This window comes from Eubalaena glacialis, chromosome 11 (assembly GCF_028564815.1).
Source record: "Eubalaena glacialis isolate mEubGla1 chromosome 11, mEubGla1.1.hap2.+ XY, whole genome shotgun sequence".
Classification (NCBI taxonomy): domain Eukaryota; kingdom Metazoa; phylum Chordata; class Mammalia; order Artiodactyla; family Balaenidae; genus Eubalaena; species Eubalaena glacialis.
In genome coordinates this window covers 104,291,167-104,316,657 of record NC_083726.1, presented here as the reverse complement: position 1 = coordinate 104,316,657, position 25,491 = coordinate 104,291,167, and the positions used below count along the sequence as shown (strand labels likewise).

Below are 25,491 nucleotides of genomic sequence, written 5' to 3'. Positions count from 1 at the left end.
AAAGCCCTTGAACTTGCTCATAGAGAGAGACATAGCGTACGGCTGGGGACGTGTGGCCTTAGGCCAAGGAGACAGTGGGTCTAGTTGAAGTGCTGACATTTATATTCATACAAATATTATTATTTTTTTATTTATACATTTATTTATATTTCTAATTTTTACCTCACCCAAGACCAGTGACACTTTGAAATTCATTTCTCTCTAATACCTGAAAACCTAAACTTTAACTCCAAACTCATAGCCAGACCAAATTCTTCCAAAGTATGATATAGTGTTCTATCTCCTGAGTGGATTCTAGGGTCTTAGCAAATTTGAGGGGTGAGGGATGCATTAGATCTTTGTGAGGCTTGGATTTGGAATATTTCTGATAGTTGATAGCAAGAGCAGACTAAAACTTTATGCTTATCAATTAGTAGGAACTTTTAAAAAAGTAAATCTTGGAGGACACACATCCTAGCTGATATTTACGCAGGTCAGAGGGAACAACAATATATTTGGTATACGGGTTCATATGAATGGGAAAATATACAAAACATACCCATTTACTGGGATTCCCAGAACCACCCGTTGAAATGCACTGAGCTGGATGACAGCAAGTGGTAGTAATTATGCTGTAGTAGTGATGAGGATATCTAACAGATACCATCCTTCACAAACACAATCACACTTAATCTCCACAACAGCCCTTGTTAAAGATATCATGAGACCATTTTCAAATGAGAGAACACTGGTATTCAGCGAGTTTGTCTTCGTCAGTTCCCCTAGCATCCGATCCCAAGACAAGGATTGTTATATAGGGGATTTTTTGAAAGTGTAATGTCGGGTAAAATCTGTCCAAGGACAAAGGAAGCAGGATAGGACAGTCGAGTTGTCCCATCTTGACTTTTTGTGCCCCAGTATCAATCACTCATTAGCTGCAGGCTGCCCTCAGCCTGAGAATGCTATCTCTTAGGCACTTCCCAGCAAGGTCTCCCCCTTCAGTGGGAAACGCCTGTGAGGAGCGGGGTGCAGCTAGATGCTATTAGCAGCGCCAGGGAAAGGGGGTGCAACAGCCTGGCACAGTGGACCCAAGCGGGGCACCAACAGCATCTTCCAGTATTTAATTCATCGCCCAGAGCTGATGTAACTTCTAAATGGCAGAGCCAGGATGCAAACCCTGATCTACTCAAGCTCTTATCACCACAGAGGCATGGATTAGCCTATTTTTCCTACTATCTGAAGCTTTATACAATTAGTATTTTTTTTTCAGGGCCTGCTTTGTGCCAGACACAATGCTGAGAGCTGGAAAGGGAGATGTACCGACCAGGAGTGAAATGTGGCTTTACCATCGCTTGTGAGCTGCCTCCGAGGCCTGAGCCATCCTGACGGGGGACTGAGAGATTAACGCTTGTTTTTCTCCTAAAGGCTGACGAGATGCAGGATGTGATGCATTTTAACTACACTGCGTGGCCTGATCACGGGGTGCCCACAGCCAACGCTGCAGAAAGCATCCTGCAGTTTGTACACATGGTCCGACGGCAAGCGACAAAGAGCAAAGGCCCCATGATCGTGCACTGCAGGTAACCTCATCAAATGCATTGTCGGTTAGAAATCACGGAGGAAATTGCCCACCATTAAACCACTGATCAGACTGAATTAACAGTTAAATGAATTATGATTTTTTAAAATGTATGATTAACTGAAGTCTTACTAGATACGTGATTTACTTATAATACGGCTATTTATATCCTGCAGTATATGAGATTAATAATATTATTGCCATTATCAGATTAAAAAAAAAACAAAAAACCTAAGGAGTAGAAAGATTAAGGGAGTCACAAAAGTTCATGCGTCCAGAACATGGAGGAGTTAGTATTCAAATCCAGGCACAGCGGTCTCCAAAGGCCGGGCTTTTAAGCACGGTGTGATAGTACCCTATCCTATCAAGCATTCTGTGGGGTTTATAACAGAGCCAAATACAAAGTCAAGTTAAAAATAGCCAATCACAACCCAGAGTAATATAAACAGACATAAAAAGCAAGTTGAAGGAAAGGTGAAATAAAAACATTCGGCTCATGAAGATAAACATATTTGCTAGGTTTCTCTTCCAGATTATCGCTAAATTTCCAGATGGTGCAGATAAAAGGGGCTCTATGATCTACTGCATTATCAAAAATCAAGGACCACACTAATCCCTTACAGAAAGAGTTATCTTTGAATTTAAGCTTTCTTTCCTACCATGTGAACAAAGCTCCATCAAAATCCAGCAGTGTGACATAATGTTGTTGTGAAATGTTTATGCAGCCTCAGAAGAGCCGGGGATATAAATGCGCTCCTGTTGTGTATCAGCAGTAGAAGTGGGATAAAGCTGTCAGAGGAGGCATTGGCCACCAATAATCCTGGATCTAGTACCTTGGTCTATGAACTAGAATGGCTAAGGGTGTGTGTGTGTGTGTGTGTGTGTGTGTGTGTGTGAGAGAGAGAGAGAGAGAGAGAGAGAGAGAGAGAGAGAGAATGTGTCTCCCTGGAAAGAAAAATGTTTCATAAGCTACCAAGGTTCTGATTAGGGAGATTACCCTTGCTGTCAGTCATTCCCAGGTCAAAAGCTTTGCTTCACCAGATGAAATTATCTCATCTCAAAATGGTTCTTTCCAAGAGCAGAAAATAAAGCTGCTCAACCCTGGGGTCAAACACATGGACTCCTTTCACACACGTAGCAGGGTAACAGGTATAGTTCTGGATGTGACTTCGCAAGTGTTCACCCAGACACAGAACATTTTATCTGGGAAGATAAGTCCTAAGAGGGAAGAATTGTCTGGTAGAAGAAGCAAACCAGGGCTCTGAACTCATGGTTTTTCCTGTTGGATTTCTCTCCCAGCAAATCCCACATGTAAATTGGTTTTGATTTCTATTTCCTCATATTCCCTCATAATCCGGAGTTCAGAACCAGTTGGCACTTCAGTCTGTGAGTGATTGGAGGAAAAGGACAGCTGACTTGAACTGGAACCCTGGGGACCGTGGTGGAGACTTGATCAACCCATGTCACTCCACCTCCCTCTATGCTCTGAGCCCTGGGATCTGGGGACTGGAAGAGACTGGGTCCAAGTATTAAATCTGATTTTGAGGCAACTATCTGGGAGAATGAAGCCGACCAGCACACACTAGCAGGGCAGATGCACTTTAAGGAAGGTCTGAGACAATGAACTTGACCTAGGGCTGAAGACGCACAAATTAGCAGGGCCCCAGCCCTAGAACTAGGGTGTGTGTGTGGGGGGGGCATCTCAACTAAACTTTCGAGCTGGGTGTGAGGGCTTAACTCCGAGGCTACTCAGAAGACTGGAATTGTTTACGTGTATCAGCTCCCTGGGGGGCCGGAACTGACTCTCCAGGAGGCTCAATATGGAATCCTTACTTTCCTAAGGACCAGAAACCCTTGGGGGCGAGATGGGCAGGTGTGGCCAAGGCAGACCCACACCTGTCTAAGAGAGGTCGCAGTGATAGAACTGTGACATTAGGAGACACATCAACCACAAGTGCATACTTAAACATCAGTTAAGTGGGAAATATTGTCAGTTTAGTCTTCTTTTTTCTCAATGATGCTACATGTAGTTTTGGTGTGTTTTTGGTTTTTGGTTTTGGTTTTGGTCTTTTTTCATCGCCAATTTGTTTCCAACAGTGTAGAAGCGCTAAGTGATGTGTGTCGGAACCTCTTTTTCAGTGCTGGAGTCGGCCGGACAGGAACATTCATTGCCCTGGACAGGCTCTTGCAGCATATCCGGGATCATGAGTTTGTGGACATCCTAGGGTTGGTGTCAGAAATGCGGTCATACCGGATGTCTATGGTACAGACCGAGGTAGGGACATAATCACATGTATTTTTAAATTTGCCCTTGACTGAAAAACTTCCCATTATTCAATCTCATACGTCAAAACCATTGTCTCGAAATTTTTTTTTTTGCATTTTTGCATCTGCCGTTCCCAGTTTCCTATTGTGCACATTCGAACTGCTCCAAGGTATAAAAGAAACAGATATTAGTCTCTAGAAATCCATTCGGTGTACTGTGCCCGCACTTTTATTGGTGTTACATGCCCTGCAGTAACCCAGAGCTCATGGGTGTATCTGTAACGGAATAAAAGCTCTTTGAACAGACTGAGAGTTCGGTGAAGGTGACAGCCATCTGGGGAAATGCCACCAAGTGGAGACTTTAAAACTGATGTGATTTAATTTCTATACAAAATGCTAGATTTGATTCAATAAGTTTGTCATTAGTTTGCCCTTCCTGTGGCCCAATTCACTTTTGATGATAATATGGGTTGACTTTGTGCTTTGTGATGAAATAAAATCCTTACAATTTTAAGGGTTTCCAGCCTCTCATCTACCAGCACTGCCAATCCCTTGGGCTAAATGAATGGAATCGTCATTGTAACAACATGGAGGCATCCCCAGAAATATATATCAGTGCTACGTGCTCCCCTTCCTCCTCTTCTCCCAGGTACTCTCCACCTCGAAGCCTTAAAACGCACTCAGGCTGGAGTGGAACCCCCAGACAGACAGCATCACGCTGCCTCAGAGCAGCAGTGGGTGTGCACCTGTGTGGCTTCACAAACCTAAGCACAATAGTTTCTTCGTAATCCGAGTCACCCAGCCGTACTCGCAACTTCTTAGCTTCAGGCGAACACTAATCCTTTTTCTCGAGGAGTGTGTGTGGGAGGGACACTTGTGGACTGGAGCCCAGCCTGGCCCGACCTCTGACTCAGTTCCCAAGGGATTAAAACCTGCCTTAATCTTCCTCATGCTTTTCCCACCAATCACCACTAGATGTCAGTGTAACTCAAAAGTCCACAGTCCGGGCTGCCGTCTCAATGCTTCCGGTTTCCCCTTTCCCACCCTTTTTACTTTTCTCTCCTGCCTCCGCATCCCGTCTGACCAAGGCTTGGCACAGACCTTCCAATCTGTTTATTTCTGAGCTCTAGCAAGATCATAGCACTTTGGAAAGAGTAACTCATTGACATTCAGATGGCTCAGGGATGATTAGGAAGCAAGACATCTATTAGTGTGCTCACTGCCTTGAGATCACTCACGTTCCAGTGCTGCTACCTTCTAATTTACCACTGTGGAGACATAGACATTATCCTATTATCATAAGTTTAAAATGTCCTGGTTTCCCAGACAAGCCCAACTACCTAGTGACTAAACAGTGCGTTATGAATCCGTCCACATTTTTGGCTTTCACTTCCATAAATCTATATCCTCCTATGTGATTAAAACTCTTTTTTATGTATATTGATCTCCAAGCTTCAAAGGGCCACTCCTTATTTTAAGTATTTTGGATTTGATGAATTGTCTGCCCCCATTGACTTAATGCCTACCTTTTATAATTTTATAGACTGTGATTACAGCCTGTTGGCTTTCAACTTTCCAACGACAGAATCCTAATCCCTTTTTAAAAGGTCTACCTTCACACGGTAGACCCTCTATCCAATTTTCAGTGCCATTATCTTTCTTCACGTGTGGTAATCCCAGGACACCGGGGCCACCACCACGTGCCTTTCTGTAAAGCTGAGAAAAAGTTGGGTTTTCTCTGTAATTTTCTTTCCTCAAATTTTGATTGCTTCTTTGTTTATGGTAGTATTTTAGGTTGACATCTCCAGGGAAACAGTCTTTTTTAAGGACGATATCCCTTCCCTGAACTCTCGTGGGAAAATTCAAAGTCAGCAGAAGAGGCAGAGGTCACCACGGGTCACTTATTTTTCCCAACTGTTCCAGTTCACTCTTGAGTTCCCTCAGGATTTTGCAGTGATCCTCTCTAGTTCAAGTTATTTATTTATGTCGGTTTTGTTAGTTATGTCTGGAACATCTTGTCCAATGATTTACCTCTGTTTTTCCTCATTCCCGTGCTCTTTGTGGCTCAACCTGTAACTTGAATGTTAGGATTTCCTTAACAGCCTCCTTGAGCTCATTCACGCCCCAGTCCTGCTGCCTCCTAGTTTACTGATGGTAATAATAAAGAGCAGAGTAAAACATTATTTTTCTTCATCATCCCAGAGCACTCCTTTGACACTAATGGTTTTCAAGAGGCCAGAATGATTCTCCAGCTGAGTCGATGTATATACAGAAACCACAGTGTGTTGGGTACAGGTTACCTCCCATGCTGGTTTTTAATTTTCCTACGCCCTCTTGACGGCCCATTGCCTTGATTCTAGTACCCCACCCCCTCTACAAACAGCAGAAGTCACTGATGAATTTGACCATATCCTCAGATGCATATTTCAGGTCCCTGCAACACGCCGCATGGGCTGTATTTTGATGAGCCCTCTTCCCCTTTCTCAGCTGACCAGGCACGCCGTGTGGACCCCTGCACAAGAGCAACGACGGGTAGTCAGAGAGTAGGGTGGTCAGGCCAGACCCTGAAAGAGGCCCGAGACCGACCCTGACCACTGTACAACTCACTTCACCTCTCAAATCTCCCATTCAGATAAACAGATACACGCTACTATATATAAAATAAATAACGAACAAAGACCTACTGAATAGCACAGGGAACTAGACTCAGTATTTTGTAACAACCTATAAGGAAAAGGATCTAAAAAAAAAATAGACATAGATGTATGTATAACTGAATCACTTTGCTGTACACCTGAAACTAACACAACATTGTAAATCAACTATATTTCAATTTTTAAAAAATTAAAAAATAAAAATATATTTTTTTAAAAAGCTCCCATTCCTCATCTGTAAAAAGTGAAGGACAACGTTCAATAGTTGTTTGTTGTAAAGTATACATCAGGTGAACCGATATCATCAAGATAAGTGCTTTGAAATTGTAAAGTGCCACATGTGGATGGCCTTCGCCTCTCCTGGGCTCTCTTCTATTTTTATCAAAGGTTTTCTTTAATTTTCCTCTAATAGGCTTTCCCTGGAGGTCAGCTAGGGCCTTGCTTTGAGCAGCCGCTTCTCCTCATCGGCAGCCTCCTGATTTCTCAGGAACTCTCAGAGATGCGTCTGTAAATAGCCTTTTATTTACTTTTCCTGTGGCCTAGCTACTTTATTTACTTATTTATTTAGACACAAAGTTTGGCCACTGCATAGGTATGGGTTGAGAAACCAGCCAGTCTCTGAACTTATCGATGCCCTGTGCTGGACTCAACACCAGAAACAATGGAGGGATGTGTCATAACAAGAAAGGGAAGCTCAGTTACTGATGTGATATTGTCACAATATAAGGGATTATATTTTCCCCAAATTTTGCTGAAAAATATATGTGAGTCCAGGGAAGTTTGAAGTATTTAATTTTATCCTTTGTATGAAGTTGTCATACAAAAGGCTCCTTGAAATCCTGTGGTTATCTTAACTGGTTCTTATTTAAAGGTTATTTTTAATGGTATTATTTAGAAACTCTGGAAAATAAGGAAAAAGGAGAAATGACCTTGACTTCATGGCATAAAGACAGCTACTCTCAATATTTTGGCATATCTCATCTCGGCCTTCATTCAAGTATAATGTTCACACAATTGTGTTCATATGCCCTATACACATATGCTAATTTTACATTCTGATTTTTCACTGAATATTTTGCTACCTGTATCATCCCAAATTGCCTAAAACTCTATAACTCTCATTTTAAAGACTGAATACTGTTTCGTTTTAGGTATGCTGTTGCTTACTTAAAACATTCTCCTTTTATAGGACATTAAATTGGATTCTTTCCTTTCTTACTTTTATCTGTCCACAATGCCATTTATTAGCATTTTATTCATTGTATCTCCACCAACTGTAGGTAAAAATGATTGCTTCAACAAACTCAAATCATCATTGAATATTATTTTTTCCTTTAGGTTTGCTTACTTTATAGATAAAAAATAGTTTTAATTTACAATTTTTTATTACTGGGCCATTTTTTGCATATGGTTTAATATTTTCTCAGTTTACTTAAATATTTAATAAGCACAAACTAAGTGCTGGGTATTAGGAATAAAAAGACACAGTCCCTGCCTTCCAGGAATATTTGGTCTAGTGGTCAGTGTATTTTATTTATTTGTCACTTTAAGTGTGCATGTTACTGATGTGGATGAATTTTAAACAAAGATGAAAGTATCAACATTTGTCATAATTCTAGAAAATATTCCCTCTCAGTTTCTGGTTTGCCCTTTATTTTATTCTTTTTACTGCTTTTTACATACAGTAGTTTGACATTTTTATTTGTAACTTATTTCATTGTTTAAAGTTTAAACAGTCCTTCCTTAAAGTAATCAGAGAAAAATTAACCTATATTTTCCTTTATATTTTTATGGCTTAATTCATTAAACTTCCTGGAATTTATTTCAGTGTATTATGAGGTGATGTGCTACTTTTTTTTTCAAAATAGCCCCATGATTTATTGATCAAATATTCATTGCCCTTAGCATTAAGTAGTGATAGTCTAAGCCCTATTATTAATCAAACTATTTCTACAGTTGATTCTCTTGGATTTTCTAGTTATAAAATTGTGTCATATACATGGAATCTAAAAAAAAAAGAAAAAAAAACTGGTTCTATGAACCTAGGGGCAGGACAGGAATAAAGACGCAGATGTAGAGAATGGACTTGAGGACACGGGGAGGGGGAAGGGTAAGCTGGGACGAAGTGAGAGAGTAGCATTGACATATATACACCACCAAATGTAAAATAGATAGCTAGTGGGAAGCAGCTGCATCACACGAGGAGATCAGCTCGGTGCTTTGTGACCACCTAGAGGGGTGGGATAGGGAGCGTGTGAGGGAGACACAAGAGGGAAGGGATATGGGGATATATGTATATGTATAGCTGATTCACTTTGTTATAAAGCAGAAACTAACACAACATTGTAAAGCAATTACACTCCAATAAAGATGTTAAAAAAAATTGCCTCATAAATAATGAAGAATGTTTCCCTTGACATCACATCAGAGCATTTAATACTGCCATAGTATTAAAATATTATATTTTTGCACAAAGATATCTTGCTCTAAAACATGTCTTTGTCTTTTGCTCCAGGAGCAGTACATTTTTATCCATCAGTGTGTGCAGCTGATGTGGATGAAGAAGAAACAGCAGTTCTGCATCAGTGATGTCATCTATGAGAATGTCAGCAAGTCTTAGTTCAGAATCCAGACCAGTAAGTAGAGAAGAACCCATCATGGGCACCCTGTCTTAGAACAATGGGAGAGGACATGATGGGATACGACAAAGGCAGCAGTGGCTATTTGTGCTGACTCTGACCCCACAGAGGTGGTCACAGGGAGGTGGTCATAGGGAGAGACAAATACCATAGCAGATCTTTGAGCTTCAGTGGGCCTTGGTTGGTGGGTGTGGCATGCAAGAGCTTCAGCAACTCATGAAGATTTGCCCTCCATTCCCTCCACCCTGAACCTTAAATTACTCTGATATTGGATCTGTGCCTGCAATATCAGGATATTACCATCCAACGCTATTTATCTAGATACTTTATGCAAACATTTTACTGACTACAAGGGCCATACAAGGGGCTACAAAGAAGACATGAGCTGAAGTAGACACCCCAAAGACGAAAAACAATATTGACAATAGTCTTAGGTTAGCGGAGTTTTCAAATGCCTTGATCTCATCCATTATGTGAGTACTTACTTGAGAGCATCGTGAAAAAAATTGTAACACAGTCAATGCCTCGTGCTCACGTTTTAACTAGGAGATCAGATTTCGGAGGTGTAAGTAATCTTGGCTAAAGTAACAAGGAATCTTCTAACTCAACTCAGTAAACAGAGCATAGAATGTGTCTGAATATATTAAGGTTGGAGGGATCATTGACAGGGAGAGAGAGGACAAGGGTGCCTTGAGGAAGAAGTATGGAAGGATATGGACTAGTGAGTACCAGGATAGGATTAGCATCAGACCATTACATTCATCAACAAAGACAGACAGAAGGCACAAGGAGGCAGGAAGGATAAAGAATAAGGAAAGACAGACAGAGGCAAATCTGCAGGTAGACGGAAAGACAGAGCCACAGAAAGGAGGACTTGCACAGAGAAAGATGCACAGATAAACCCACGTCCACATGGGCTGTGGGGTTGAGTGTAATGAGAGCTAGTGATGGAATCAGGAGGCAGTCGCTGTACTTCCAGCCACAGAGCTGTTGATGAGCGGCTTTGCTCTCCCAGGCTGCTTACCGTCTTCCTCTCTCTCCCATTTACAGGACAGGACATGATGTGAACCCATCCTCCCTTGCTTCCAAGAGTTTTTTGGGGGGGCTCTACTAGCCATTTGCTAAAAAGAGCCCTGCTTTGTAGTATGTGGCCAAGGAGATAATTTATCTCATAGAAGCACCGGGAAGACTTAGCCTTAAAGAGCCTACAGTGTCTTTTTGGACTCTCACTTCTGGACATTCAATAATGGACCAAATTCAACCAGACACCAGAAAGGTCCAGACGCTCTGCAAAGGGCAGGAAGCACAACACTTCCGAAGAGTTTCGCTGGCCCTTTGTTGGTTGGGCTGAGTTTTTTGTCGTTGTTTTTAAGTGCAATAATTTTTGTACGTGTGTGATTTTATCAGAACGTTGAATTGTTTTCTGCCCGCACTCTTGATCAAGCTCGTAGCCCAAGAAGGATCAGGAATTGTTAGTGTCAAATTATACCTCATTGTTAAAAAGAGGCATGGCCACACATGAAAAAATGGCAATTCTGCGTCAAGGAAATTGAACCAGTGCTATCTATAATCCAACATAAGCTACTGGGTCAGGAGTGGGGAGGGTGGATCGGGGGAGAGAGAAGCGTTCTTCCCACAGATCAACTGCATATCTTTTCCAAATATGAAGAGCTGTAATTCAGCTTCAAAGTAGAGTAGAAAAAATATTTAAGTCTTAATTGTTCTAGTTCTTGATGTTTTTTTCTTATTAACGGCTCAGTGTTTCTTCCTTGGCCCTCTTGGACTAATGCCACTGTCCAGGTTCTTTTTCAACAAACTAGATCTGGTTCAGAAGACTTTGAAGTCTCACTCTTTAGACTCCATTGCTGTCTGAGCAATCTTGGTGCCTAGAGTTTGCATTCCTTTTTCTGTTGACCTGCATACACGTAAAAGCTATTTCTTTGCGAACTATAGGCTGTGAACACGCACTTTCTTTCCCCCAAAGAGCTGGGAATTTATGAAGTTGTGGCAATGAACTGCAGCATGCTAGGACAATGGTTTGCCTACATTTTTGGGGGGGTAATATTGTCAAGCGTCTTTATGGATTCTGACAGAGATAACTTTCTGTTTCGTTTTCTTTGGGGTTGTCAGTTTCATTTTAACCTGTGTAACTAGCAACACTCTATTCTTTGCATTTTGTATAATTACAGTACATAATTGTGTCTTGTGACATGGACACTGTCAGAATGGACACAGATGGCATCCTGAAGCCTGTTACTTTGTGTCGCTTCCTGAGAATGAAGAGGTGATGGATATACAAAGGAAAACATTTTGAGTTGAAAGTAAACACAAGCTTGCTGCTTCACTGGAGCAGTTGGCTGTCCTGAGCCTTCCTGTGTGTGTTTCAGGAGGCTGTGTCCCCCTCTCTGTGCATCCGCCCCTCGCCCTGGATCCCCGCTTTCCTGCGCATCTCCATGAAGCCATGTACGCATCGTCAGTTTCACATTTTATCAGTGACCTTTGTAAGGGTAAAGGATGCCAAGTGAGCAGCTCTGCACCCCACTGTCTCTTGTCACCAAGGCCTGGCCACAGCGGAGCCTGGCACAGTTCTTTGCAAGACCTGGCCAGGCAGGGATTCTCAGGTTTGCCTCGTGGGGAGTGGGGGAGGAACGGCAGAGGCTGTCCAGACCCCGCAGGTTAACAGCTTGGGCTCCCTGGGTGTTGTCAGCTTTGACTCGCCCCCGCCTCTTCCTCCCCTTCTCACCTCCCTGCTGCCACCTTCTTCTCTTCTCACTCCCACCCCTTTAAGTCCCTTCTTGGACATGTTAATAATGTACCACTCCATTCCCAGGAGTACATGTGGCTAAAGAAAAGTAGCAAGTGTATGTGTGACTTCCTTAGGTTTTCGCACACGGACAGGTCAGGAGTGAAGTAGGTAACGTTGGGTGAGCTGATAAGACACCTGCTGGTGCTGGTACATTTCCCATGTTCACAGACTGGAATTTTACTTCCCTGAAACTTAAAGCACTTTGTAAATATTTTATGATTTTCTTGAGCACCCCTTCCAGGTAGGGATCAAATAGTCCCAGATCAGTTTTCCCAAAAGAGGAGATGAAGTATCCAGAGTTAGACGGAAGCCTCAGAGTTTAGACGACAGAAAAGTCACACCAGGCACTTTACCAGATCATTCCTTCAGGGGTCTCCACAGCCGTCACTCTGTACATCACTGGTACACCGGTGCTCCTGAAGTGTACAGTTTATGATGGGAAAAGCATCCATCTGTCTGAAGACTTGGGTTTCAATCCCAATAGATGACTTTGAAATGTATCTGTCCTAAGTCTCAGTTGATGAACTGTAGAATTACCTACTAAAAGCACCATATTTCACAGGTGTAAAGGGTATCAGATCTGATAATTCACACAAAGGCATTTTGTATCTTATTCTTTCGTGTACCCTAGGGGCCCCTCGAACCAGCTTAATTTTCACTCCAGGATTCAACTCTAAGAATTCCAGACAGGAGGCAGCTAGGGCCTCTGTGTTATTATTTACAGTGTTATTTGTAATCATCTGTGAAGTGCTACAGTGCACTGAACATAGAGGCATTAGCACAGGCATTCATAGTAGCCTACATGGTGCATAGAAAGAGCTGAAGATTTTGGAATAACAAAATATTTAACTTCGAGATCAAATTCCTTGGCTGCAAAAGCCAATTTCTGAAGTTAATTGAGAAACTACCACTAGACTCTAATTTATAAATTTAATATCTAACACTAATACGTCCATACTTACACGTTCATTGTATGGCTTTATTTAACTTAAAAAGGAAGGAAAGTGATGGATGGCAACCTTTTTGGGGGGACAGTTCTAATTCGGGGTTGACAATTTTCCACTACAAAGTCAACACTGCCCCCCAAATTTAAAATTAGAAAAATTAGTAAGGTTTTTTTTTCAGTTCTTATAAAATCTTTAATCAGATTCTATAATTGCTCCCCTTTTCTAAAAGCTGTCCCTGACCCCGGAAAGGGGATACATCTCTCAAAGAAGGCTGTGGTGTCAATGTGTAAAGCAGGGGCTGGAGACTTTGGAACTGAGTCTTTTGCAGACCTTATGAGAGCTACTTGCTAGAGGATTGGCTGTCAGCCAAGGGGGTAAAGTTACTGAATCCAATCTCTAAGGCCAAAATCCTCCCTGCTTTCTAGCAAGGAGGCCTTCCTTTCCACCTCAGGAAATGTCTGATGTGATGTGCTTCCAATTAGCTGGCGCATTTCCTAGCTCACTGATCACTAGCCTGGGGCCTGGCCCAGGCTCAGAGCTCAGAGGCCGTGCCCAGGACTGAACAGAACAACCACTTTGGCCAAAGGAGTTAGAAAGCAACAAAACCTAACAAACACACACAGACTTCTACCTTTGGTTTTTAACAGCCTCGTTTGGATGCATTTGAAGGAAACTTGAGCCATGATCTCTCTGACTCTTGGCCTTCCACAGCAGCAGGAGTTTTCAGTTTCAATTGATGCTTATCACAAGGCCTGATCCTGGTGGGTCACTCAGTTAAAGATGATCATGTTTAGCTCTGGAAGTTGTATTATGAGGGACACGAACGGGGCAGGGTCACCTGAACCCTTACGACCCTGTGGAAAACAAAGACCATAATCACAAAACCTGGGGCAAGTGGGGCTTTTAAGCCTGGGGTCAAGGACGAGTCCCTAGTTCATCCAATCATTCATTCAACAAATATATGTTTATCTAATCTGCTGAATGAATGAAGCAATCAATCAAGGAAAGATTTTTTGACCACTTGCAATACACCAGGCACCAGAGACACAAATGGTGCCATAGGCTAACTTGTAAAACTATGTTATGGAATCAGAGTCTGGTTGTTGTTGGAAGGACTAAGAAAGCATTAGACAAGTCTTTTTCCACATTTTTCACTTGTATAGCTCAAATGTTGTCAACCTTCTGCAGTCACACCAGTAATAGTGGTACACCTTTTTTCCCAATGGCTTAAGGACAGAAACACCAAGTTCTCATAGTTTTTGTTACTCATCAGGCACCACAGACCCTGACATGGTCCTCCCTTCTCGATGAGAATCAGCAAGCTAGCCTTCTCTCCTACTCAAAAAGACTCTCCATCCCTGGCAAATGGCTAATTCTTTTCTAGAGAACGCTTCCAGTGAGCTTCTGGAATTGCCACCTCCAGGGCAGCCCATCACTTCATTCCTCAGAAAGCACTTTCTTCTCTTGGTTACACATCTAAGGAACTTACTAACATTAAGGATGGGGATGGGATTGAAAGTTCTAACCTCCAACCAGCCCCCGTGCTTTGGTGCTTTCCAAAAGTTTTCTCATTTACATAAGCTCAGGTGTGGTTGAAAGGGTTTTGTTCTAAATATCCAGACACCTTTACTGCTCTTATCACTTGGGAGATTCCAAGGGTTTTAGGAGTTCTAAATATATATTTAGGAGCTCTAGGGACAAAGACTAAATATATATTTCCTATTACAAATCAAAATATCACAGGTGTTCAAAGCCAAAGTGAGAAGTAAAATCCAGTTCTTCTGATTTCCACCCAGGTCCCAAGCTGTCTGCTATATGCATGATTCTCAATGATTAGAAGTTTCTAACTTTAGCCAAATGTTCATTCATTCACCAAATGCTTACTGAGCAAAAATGCTATGGACCAGGAACTGGCCTGGGCCCTAGGAACACAAGGAAAGTCCCGATGTCTCCAGGCAGACAGCAGGTGGAGGTGAGGCTGATGGGATTAAGGCAGGTAAATGAGATGAGACACCCTGGAGCCCCTGGGCCCTCCCTCCACTCCTACTCATGGTTAAAGCCAGCAGAGGGGTGATCTTCAGAGCCCGGGAAAGCCCCTCACATTCTTGGATGGACATATGGCTCTATACCTCTCATGGATAGAGGCTTGAAGTCCAAATCGACTTTCCCATTTTGGTAAAAGGGCAGGCACTGTGGCACTGACCAGGGCTGCCTTGACAGAGGCTGGCTTTTAAAACTTTCCATTTGAGAAATAGTAAATTTCTAGCCCTCAAAGAAAATCATTTGTTGACTCAACATCCCATGTCAGGCACCATGGAAGGGGCTGGGGCTATGAAGATAGATAGCCTGCTTAGAGGAGTTTACATTCTAATAAGGGATATTAGAATGGAAACTAAGGGCAATAGGGTGGTACAGAGGATGTGATAGAAATACACAAAGCAGCCAATGTAGTCCCAAGAGGACAGGTGATTTCTTCCTGGAAGGGTCAAGAAAGACTATACAGCCAGTCTAAAATATCAGACTGCAGAGCCACATTAAAGAATACTAACGCTGTACACTCACCCTCGCGTGCAGCGAGCATTCATAAAACACCCACGGCGTCAGTGACCGCGGCCCATGTGGGTAACCAAACCTCTGAACCTGCCTTCTGAAGCTTTTCTTCTTGGTTGACTCCAAAATCAAAGTTTCTTTCCAGGCCTCCACAGACAGCTCCCGTGCATGTGTTTTTCGGCAGAATCAAGTAGGTTTACCGTCACTACAAATGTAACTAAGCATATTGGGGCTACATTGCCCAGGCACTTGCAGTCAGTTCTGTTCACTGGGAGGGAGGAGAAGGGGTAGACTGTACTCCCTGGCCCCTAGGCCCTGAAAATCTGCCAGGAGCAACCTTCCCTACCTCTCCCTCCCTCCCCCCTCCTCTATCTACCTATCATCTCCAGATAGAGACGGTGGTGCCAGAAAGATGGAAGGGCGCTGGATCCCTGAGTTGCCACCTGGAGGAGAAACCCCCGACCGCACTGGCCCATGATGTGATCCAGTAACATTTCTACCGCGTCATCATGAGATGCTAGCATCGTTGGCTATGGCAGTCAACGTGCCCTTAACTAATATGGCAGCCCGAGGGTAACCTTTACGACTATGTTCCATCTCAGTAACGGTGGGAGTTTTTCAGGGCAGTGGTGTGTGACTACCCAATAAAATTCCCAGGAGACAGGTTAAAGATGAGACAGAACAGAGAGAGGGTAACCCACAAGGCAAATACGGGCTCAGGAAAAGGCCGCAGAATCATGATGGATTCTTTTAATAAATAAACTTTTCTATGGAAATACATGTACTCTTCTCCAGATGTGGTTTTCCTCCAAGTTAGATCTCTCCTTCTCTCTCTTTTTTTTTTTTTTTTTTTTTTTTTTGTTGTAGTCATTTTCCATTTCCAAACCCCGTAACAAGACCATTACTCAGGAAACCCACTCAGATTTTTGAACCACATGTGAGGCTACTGACTCTGAATCTGAGTCCTGGGTTTCAGTGAAAAATAGGTCCCGGAGTAGTTCCACATCAATGAAAGCTCAAATGTACAGGAGGCCGTGAGGCTTGGTATGTGGGGAGATTCTGAGCCTGCGTGTCATGGTGAGTCCAGGGCAGGGGAAAGGAGTTCAAAGCCAGCTGATACAACATAATTTTGTTCAGTTCTGAGAACACCAAAACATCCACAGGGCTGTTTCAACAGGAAAAGTTAACTGCAACCACTGCTGCCTTTACAAACACAAAGAACAAAATCGTCTTGGAAGGGTTCTTTCATGTTCAAAATCAACCGAATCACATCCTCCCTTAACCAATGAACTTGGGAAGCAGGACAGCACAGGGCCCAGCAGTACAGCAGTTGGAATGGTTTAGAACAAGGGACTGTGTGGATGGAGAGAAATTCAACTAAGACTCTGCCCCTGACTGTGACTCAGTGGCCTCATCTGTGAAATGGACATACTGATGGTAGCTTTCTCACAGGGCTTCAAAAAATAAAGAAGATAATGTGTGAGGGGCTGAAAACAATTCCTCGAATAACTTAGTATATTACATGGCTCTTCAGGACAAGCACACCTCTCACCATCTCCAAGGGCCACCTTGGAATTCTTGAATACATTTGATAAGAGCATCTGAAGCCGGTGCCTGTGCTGGGCTGGCTCAGTTTCCCTAGGGTGACACCTGAACTACCCCGTCCCCTTCCACCCCCAACAGTCACGGACCTTGGGATATAAAAGAGGTGCAGCCTGTGACCCAAGGAGGACCCTCGTGCCATAGACGTATGGTGCCAAACAGGAGCTGATCCTCTAGATCAGAGCCCTGCACTGCCCACGCCTGGCTTTTGACTTTGATTCTCTGCTACCAAGTGCATCACAGAACCCACACTAGCGGGTTTCCCAGCAAAGCAATGCCAGGGCCTGGTTCATATTCAGTGAAAACATCTGCAATAGTGCAAGCAATCTGTGCAAATCTGTTGCACTAAAACTCTGTCTGAAAAGCTGGCTACTTGTTCTGAAACCAAAACGTCAATTTGTACAAACCGCAATACGTAAGTACACCTGGGCAGACACCACTTGTGAACACCACTGAATGCCTCCGTGAACCAGCTGCTTTGTTCGCCACTGGGCATAAGAAGAGCTTCCCCGCAGGGCTGCGCTGACAGCTCCTTGCTGTGGTGCCTGGTGGTTTGGGGAAGCAGAGTGACGTGATCACAACAGTAGAGACATGCGAGTCACACTGCTCTGCCACCTAGCAGCCCTGTGCCCTTGAGAAGTCACCCTACTATCTCTGAGCCTAAGCGGCCCCACGAAAGGCAAAGAACTATCTACTTTGTGGAGTTGCGGGAGAACTCAGAAGCGGTTGTGTAAAGCATGAGCCGAGGGCCTGGCAGAGTCAGCATGGGATAAACGCTGTGTGATTCTCCAAATCTTTCTCTGTCTCAGCACATTCAGACCACCACACCCCTCCCCCGCTCATTCCAGCATCCAGACATCTACAGAGTGAGTGCGCCCGAGTCCTCATCACCCTGGGCGCGCTGACCCGGAGGCCCCGTCCACCAGGCTTGCTCTCCACGCTGGTGGTACCAACCCTCTGTGCTAAATGCGGCCAAACTTGGTGTCAGGAGCTCTGTAAGAGAAGCCTCATCCGCGCACGTCTATCAGGAATGTGGGAAACTCAATTTGACACATGTTAAAGGAAGTGGGGCACATCTGAGCAATTCCTGAGAGCTGTTTTAATTTACAGTTTGTAAATCCACTGTGCTATCACCGAGGCATAAAATAACAATAGTTCTTTCCTCGTTTTTTTTTTTTCTGTTGCTGCAGGACAAATGAAATGATTTACCCAAACGTCTACATTCTGCCCTATAATAAGATTGGCTTTAGAGATGAGGCAATCAACTAACTTCCCTGTTTGTTCCTAGTAAAATGTGTCCTCACTTATTAGTTGCGGGATACTGGGTTGCTACTCGTTATTAATACTCTAGACCTTCTCACCACGCAAAGGGCTGCATTTTGTAAGTGGGACAACAGGTCATGGCAATTGTCATATCCTGTGGTCCAAGAGCTCTGCCGTTTTCATTGATTCAGTCGTGCGAGCGAAATTGATCCCTTCCCCACATGCCTCCTAGGAGCTGGGGAAGGCCTTGTCATTGTTATGATTACTGGATAAGCCAGGCCACAGATTAATTCTCAGCAAATGTGGGTCCATTCCTGGTTCTGGCGTGCCTATCAGAGGGAAGCTTGGGATGAGGAACAACTAATTTTGCCTTGATTTGTTAGCATCTTACATAATTCTACTCCAAAGCAGGATGGGAGGGTATTCTCTTTGGTGAGGGCAATTCTTGGACAGGGTCTTAGCTGTGAGCTACCAGCAGGCACATCCCCCAGCAGAGGGGGGTGAGTGCCTGTGTCCTGTGGGGCACACTGGCAGTGCACTAAGGCAGTGGTCAGGAACCTTTTTGGCACCAGGGACCGGCTTCGTGGAAGACAGTTTTTCCATGATGGGGGGTGGGTGGGGAGGGGAGGGGATGGCTCAGGTGGTAATGCGAGTGATGGGGAGCGAGGGGAAGCAGCAGGTGAGGCTTTGCTCGCTCACCCGCTGCTCAGCGTCTGCTGTGTGGCCCGGTTCCCAACAGGCTGGGGACTGGTACCGCTCTGCGGCCCGGAGGCTGGGGACCCCTGCACTAAAGCATCTGCTGCTCTCTCCCACTCGCAGGAATTCCCTGATGCCCCAGAAAGCCAACTCCATATGCAAAGCTCCAGCCTGAAGAAATGAGCATCATCTTTAGACATGCGAGGGGAGCAAGGAGGCAGGTATCACAGAGGGACCCAGAAATGAGGAACTGTGAGAGGATGTCCAATGGCAATTTTTCTGTCTGAATAAAGTGGTGGTTTGCAGAGGAGAGGAACCATCTGAAATTCTTCAAAGACGTAAGTGACTGCTGAGACCAAGCACTGTATTTCCTGGTCTAACTGTTGCCATGGAATGATCAGCTCCCAATCCGCCTTCCCGTTCACCAGCGAGGGTCTTCATGGAGGAGGGACTCTATGGGCCCTGGACCAGTGATTTCCAAATGAGGCTCCAGGCCTCCTCTCTGCAGCTTCAACGACAGAAACTGCTTTTACCTCTTTCATATGGTGGGATACTATATAAAATTTCGTAGTTTAAAAAATGCTATTTCTGCTTAAAAAAAATTTTATACACTGACCTATGATATCCGAGAGAAAAGATGATTTGCAGGATATACAGAAGTTGCAGAGTTAGTCCAAATTTCAGTCGTTCCACTTACTGTGTGACAAGCTACTTAACTTATATCTGAGTTTCAATTTCCTCATCTATAAAGTGGGGAATATAGGTGAAAGTTTTCAGCACATATGAGTTCAGTTCCTGTTTTCCTTTCTTTAAGAATAGATGGGAGGGAAGAAGCCCTTAGCATATGATACCAGCTCAGAGTAAGAAACCATAAAATAGGACAAGCTCTGGAAGACCTGTAGATATTATTCACCATTTGTTTGTGTGTGTGTGTGTTATTCCCAGATTTTCCATTATCTGAAAGACATCATGTGTTCATCTAGGGGGATAACAGAAATGATTGAAGCTGGAGACATTATCTTCTACTCCATGGCCACGCTTGAGGGATAAGACTGACCTCTTCAGGGTAGGGCAGGTGGGGCAGCCCAGAAAAGCAGTAGGAATTGGGCCAAGGGCCTGGAATCACAGTCAGGAAGGAAAGAGCCCAAGCAATCAGCCTGGACCAGGACCATCTGGGCCTGGCAGGAGCGCTGGTTCATTGCCCAATTGGTCCCAGCACCAAACTAAATGTAATATGCCTAAAGCCCTTCAGGAAGCATCTCAGCTGTTAAAATATCCCCACTGATACAGAAATCTAGATTCTGGACCTCACTTCCCTTGGAGCACCTGATAAACATATCTTATCCCAATTTAGTTTAGAATCTAAGAGTATGGTTCTTAGTAATTCCTTTTATCTTATCAGAATTTTACTAGCTTTTAATTTGATAGCCTTTCTTTCACAAATGTGATGTGATAAACCTGAACATTTGGGTACTAGAAGATATTTTTTTCCTGGTACCTGGGTATCTCTCCATCAAAAAACGGAGGATTTCTTATAAAACTGAGTTCAGAGCACTGGCTTCTCCCGCTTCTTTTCTGTCCTAAACATGCAAACAGAAAGGAACAAAGAGGCCAGGAAAGGAGGCTGTGACATGGTGTGAGCCCGTGATGCAGCGCGAGCCCGTGATGCAGTGTGGGAGTCGGTCCTGGAGAAAGGAACTGACTAACCAAGATGGTGGAAAGAGAATGGGTTGGGTTGGGTTGGGGGGGAAGATGGGAGTACATACTAAAATTCCTGTTGGGGTCCCAGAACTGCTGGAAATAGAACCCTTATCTGGGTATTGCCTAGAGCAACCACAGCTTTTTGAGCATGTTATGTTTTGTTTAAAATAAGGAAAAGAAGCTCCAAGAGAAGGGTGGTAAAATGGTAACTGCCTTCCCCTCCTAATTCATTCCCAGGAGCCCTTGACACAACCCTACAAAGATCTCTGAGCCGACTAACTTAAAAGCGTGCCTTTGGGAAAAACGAAATGTCACAAGTATAAAATCACAGCCTCTGGGAAGTCAGCACTGATTTTAGGTGGTTTTAGGGTGTAATTTTGCCCCAGGAGACCAATAAGACTAGCACCAGGGATAAATACAGCAAGCTGCAAACAGTTCTTTACCTTGTATGTTCTCTGATGGCAGAGGCTACATCTAGGATGCTCTTTGAATATCCAGTTCTGAAAGCAGACATTTACAAAATGTTTACTGAACGAATATTGTCTTTTCCTACCCAGAAACAACCAGTCTTTACAAAAATCCCTTTATTGAGTCTGTACAACTTTCTGACATTGTTCCACGTAAGCACTGAGAAGAAAGAGAGCAGAACAAGCCTAGTTAGATATCCACCCAGCAGCGACTCAGCCTCTATAAATTTAATTTTAGAAAACAAATGAATCTCAAACTTTCCTATAATTTTTTTTTAGAGAAAAGTAGGAAAGGAATAGTTTTAAGTGATTGGAGTATCTCTCACATTAGCTTCCCATGACCCAGTGCCTCTTAAGGGCAGGGGAGGGAAAGAGATACAATTTACTGGTTATCTTTTACAAGCAGTACAAGACTACAATCCCCGGGATAAGGAAACTTACTAGCTCTTGATTTGAGGTCAATGCCCCAAAGGCAGTGCAGCCACTAAGATCCAAGAGGAATAAGTTAGTCCTGATGACCTGAGGAGGCATATATCAGAGTTCAGGACACTGGAAGCAGCTGGAAATTCTGAAAAGGGGAACCAGAGTGGAAGCATTTCTGCAGAGAATGGCTGCAGAAATCTGTAAGTGAACGCACCCAGCACACAGGGCAACATCACCCAGTGCTTACCAGAGTGGCCACTGCAAGGTTGAGAAAGGTCGCTGCACTGGGAGACATCAGAGGTTCAGCCCAGGAAAGGTGTAGAGAGCTGTTTAACACCTTGGGTATCCAGCTGAGATGTAAAATATCCTGGGAATTCATCCCCCCAAAAAGGGCATGTCTTAGAAGTAAGGACTCCACTGTGAAAACTACTCTTGATAGCTACAGACAAAGCCTGAAATCAAGTCCTGACATTTTCAGAGAAGAGATAGTTTGCAGATCGAGTGCCATCAAGTTAGAAGATCTTGTAAAACACACTGAACTTGCCATAATTCATCTTAGCAAAGCATAAAACCAAAGCTATACAAGCTCAAAGTGATCAGCCAATATACAGCTGATTGCTGGAATAAGAATAAACATTCTTCCAAGGAAGATAACATATTCTAAAATATCTAAAACATGTAATTTACAATGTCAAGTATATATAATAAAAAACTACAACACATGCAAAGAAATAGGAAAATAGGACCCATAGTGGGGGAGAAAAAAGCAATCAATAGAAACTGAGCCTGAGATGGCCCAAATGTTGGGTTTAGCAGGTAGATTATAAAGCAGCCTTTCTTTGTTATGGGAAAAAAGGAAAGTTGCTCAAAGAATTAAAGGGAAATATTCTTTTAGTGAGTGATCAGACAGAAAGTCTCAGCAGAGAAATGGAAGCTATATAAAAGAACTAAATGTAAATTCTAGAACTGATAAAATACAATAACTGAAAAGAAAATTCACTGGATTGACTCAACACATACTGGAAGACAGATCACAGGGGGGAAAAAAAGAGTTGGTGAAGCTGAATACATATTGACATAAATCTCCAATCTGAAGAATAGGGAAAAGATGGATTTTTAAAATATTAACAGAGAATCAGGGATCTTTGGGGTATAGTAAGATACCTGACCTAACATACATGTAATAGAAGGCTGAAGAGAAGAAAAGAAAAAAAAGGCAGAAAAAAATATTGTAAGGAATAAGCGCTTCTAATAATGGGAAAACACTGACTTAAAAATCCAGAAACTCACTGCCCCCACATAGAATAAACACCAAGAAAACCACCTTCATCAATTTTATAATCAATCTGCTGAAGATGAGAGATACAGAAAATAATCTTAAAAGCAGCCTGAGGAAAAAATAAGAATGATGACTGACTTATCATCAGGAACAATATAAGCCAAAAATCAATGGAATGATACTTTTTTTTTTTATTTTTACCTTATTATTTATTTATTTATTTATTCATGGCTGTGTTGGGTCTTCGTTTCTGTGCAAGGGCTTTCTCTAGTTGTGGCAAGCAGGGGCCACTCTTCATCGCGGTGCATGGGCCTCTCACTATCGCGGCCTCTCTTGTTGCAGAGCACAGGCTCCAGACGCGCAGGCTCAGCAACTGTGGCTCACGGGCCCAGTTGCTCCGCGGCATGTGGGATCTTCCCAGACCAGGGCTCGAACCCGTGTCCCCTGCATTGGCAGGCAGATTCTCAACCACTGCGCCACCAGGGAAGCCCCTGGAATGATACTTTTAAAGCTCTAGAATAAAAAGTAGCAACCTAGATTTCTATATACAGTAAAAATATATATGTATAATTTGAAAAGCAAGGTGGCCTGACTCCAAGTTTGAGCCAAGATGGAGTCAGAGGGACTGGATTTACCCTCCAGCCTGAAATAATATGTGCTTCACATACATATGTATTCACACATATATGTGAACAGTTTTCAAGATATTGAACACTGGGCAATGAAAGATGAAAAAAATGCAGAAAACCCTACAGCCGTTCCAGCTTTCTGCCTAGGGATTGCTTTCAAGCTTCAGTGCAGGGAGGGAGAACCCATGTGGAGTTCAGCAGACTCCTTGAGTTGAGGAGACAAAGCTTAAAGTGTGGCAAGGGCAAGGGAGCTAAAATTTACAGCACAGAGTAATAGAGAGGAGAAAGCTGCATGAAGAGAGAGCTCTGGAGATATGCATAGGGTCCCCATAGAGCCCTAAGCTGAGGATGGATCATTGCATGCCTATGAGAAAACTGCTCAAGCCTGAGGAAAGAACCACCTGAAAGCATTAGAGGAACAGTTCTCAGAGCTCATGCAGAACCAGGAATAGTCCTTATTACCACCTGCTACACTGGAAAACATAATTCATGGAATAATAGGTTGAGGAACCAGATGGGTTTTGCTACAATAGTGAGATAAAGTTAGTTATAATGTAAATATTGCTCTGGTTTCACCTAACAAAGCTTAAAGGCAAGATCAGAAAAGATCAAACTCTTACCAAGTAATTTAATAGCATCCCAAAACAAAGGACAATAATATTTAAAGGTATACAAAAGTATCCAGCACCTAACACAATAAAGGTAAAATTCACAATATCTGGCAACCAATTAAAAATTACATTAAAAATGAAAGATACAGAAAAGACTCTTGAAAGCATCCAGAGCTTTTAAAATTATCAAGCATACAAAGCAAGAAAATAAAACCCATAATAAAGAAAAAAATCAATCATAACTCACCTAGAATTTATGAAGATAATAGAATAAACAAGAACATTAAGACAGATATTTTTACTGCCTTCCATATGATTGATAAAATTGAAGAAATATTGAGCAAGTTAAGTAGAGACATGGAAGATATTTTTTCAAAAAGTAAAACTTCTAAATATGAAAACTCTAATATCTGAGATGAAAAACACAAATGGAAGACATTAAAAGCAGAGAATAGAAACTGCAGAAGAAAAGATTAGTGAACTTGAAGACAGAAAGAGAAATTACCCAAAATGAAACTCAGAGGAAAAAAAACTGGGTAAAAAATTAACAGACAAAAATTAAACAGTTAACAAAAATTAAGTTTTCCCCAGTGACCTTGGGAAAACTTCAAATGGCCTAGCACACACGAAATTGGAGTCTCCCAAGGAGAGAAGGCAGGAAGGACAGAAAAAACAAAAAAAGTAATGACTGAAACTTTACCAAATTTAGTAAAAACTATAATCCCCCAGTTTCCAAAAGCTCAATGAACATCAAGAAACAGGCAGTAAACTACACAAAGGCCATAAGCAGATGGCTTAATGCCAGTGATGAGAGCTCCACTCTGGCAGCAGCAGCAGGTAATTGATTCTGGTAGCAGTAGGTAACTCTGATTTCTAGTTTTTTCCCCTAAGTTTTCAGAACCCCATCACTGCACCCCCTCAGAGGTACACTGTCCAGAATCTTCTCTCTCTTCAAGTCTCTGTCCCAGGTCTACAGGGGATCTCTCCTCTGTGGTCTTGAGGCATCAGCACCAACACCAGAGAGTGCCTCTTCTTCAGCGGTCTGTGCCCAAGCTCCCAGGGCCCTTCCTTCTTCAGGCTTCTAAATGATGATCAACCCAACCCCTTCCCTGTGCAGCCCTAGCCCAAGGGATGGGGGCTGCTTTCCCATTATTACTACCTCTGTGGTGTCACAGTGTTTCCTTTTTGCCTGTTTAACCAATTCCTTATGTTAAATACTGTTTAAACAACAGAGAAGGATGATTGCATCTTGTTGGGCAAAAGTATAAACATTTTTTAAAATCATTTTATAGAATTTCAAAGATGTACAGAGGAGTGCACATATAAGCTAAGTAGCCAGAGTTGAAACACGTTGGTTCTTGAGCTGTTCTCTCAGTTTCCAATCTACCCCTTTATTCCCAT

General features: G+C 43.0%; 1 protein-coding gene across 2 annotated transcripts in view; it reads left to right on the top strand.

Annotated features, from left to right (window-relative positions):
- Positions 1-16,199, top strand: part of PTPRO (protein tyrosine phosphatase receptor type O) — a 244,928-nt gene extending 228,729 nt beyond the window's left edge. For both annotated transcript variants that reach the window (XM_061205025.1, XM_061205026.1), the window contains 4 exons: positions 1,405-1,559; positions 3,698-3,833; positions 8,993-9,113; positions 10,167-16,199. In XM_061205025.1, the coding sequence (XP_061061008.1) occupies positions 1,405-1,559; positions 3,698-3,833; positions 8,993-9,097 (396 nt within the window). In that variant the 3' untranslated portion in view covers positions 9,098-9,113; positions 10,167-16,199. The remainder of the gene's footprint in view (positions 1-1,404; positions 1,560-3,697; positions 3,834-8,992; positions 9,114-10,166) is intronic.
- The last annotated feature ends 9,292 nt before the right edge of the window (positions 16,200-25,491 follow it).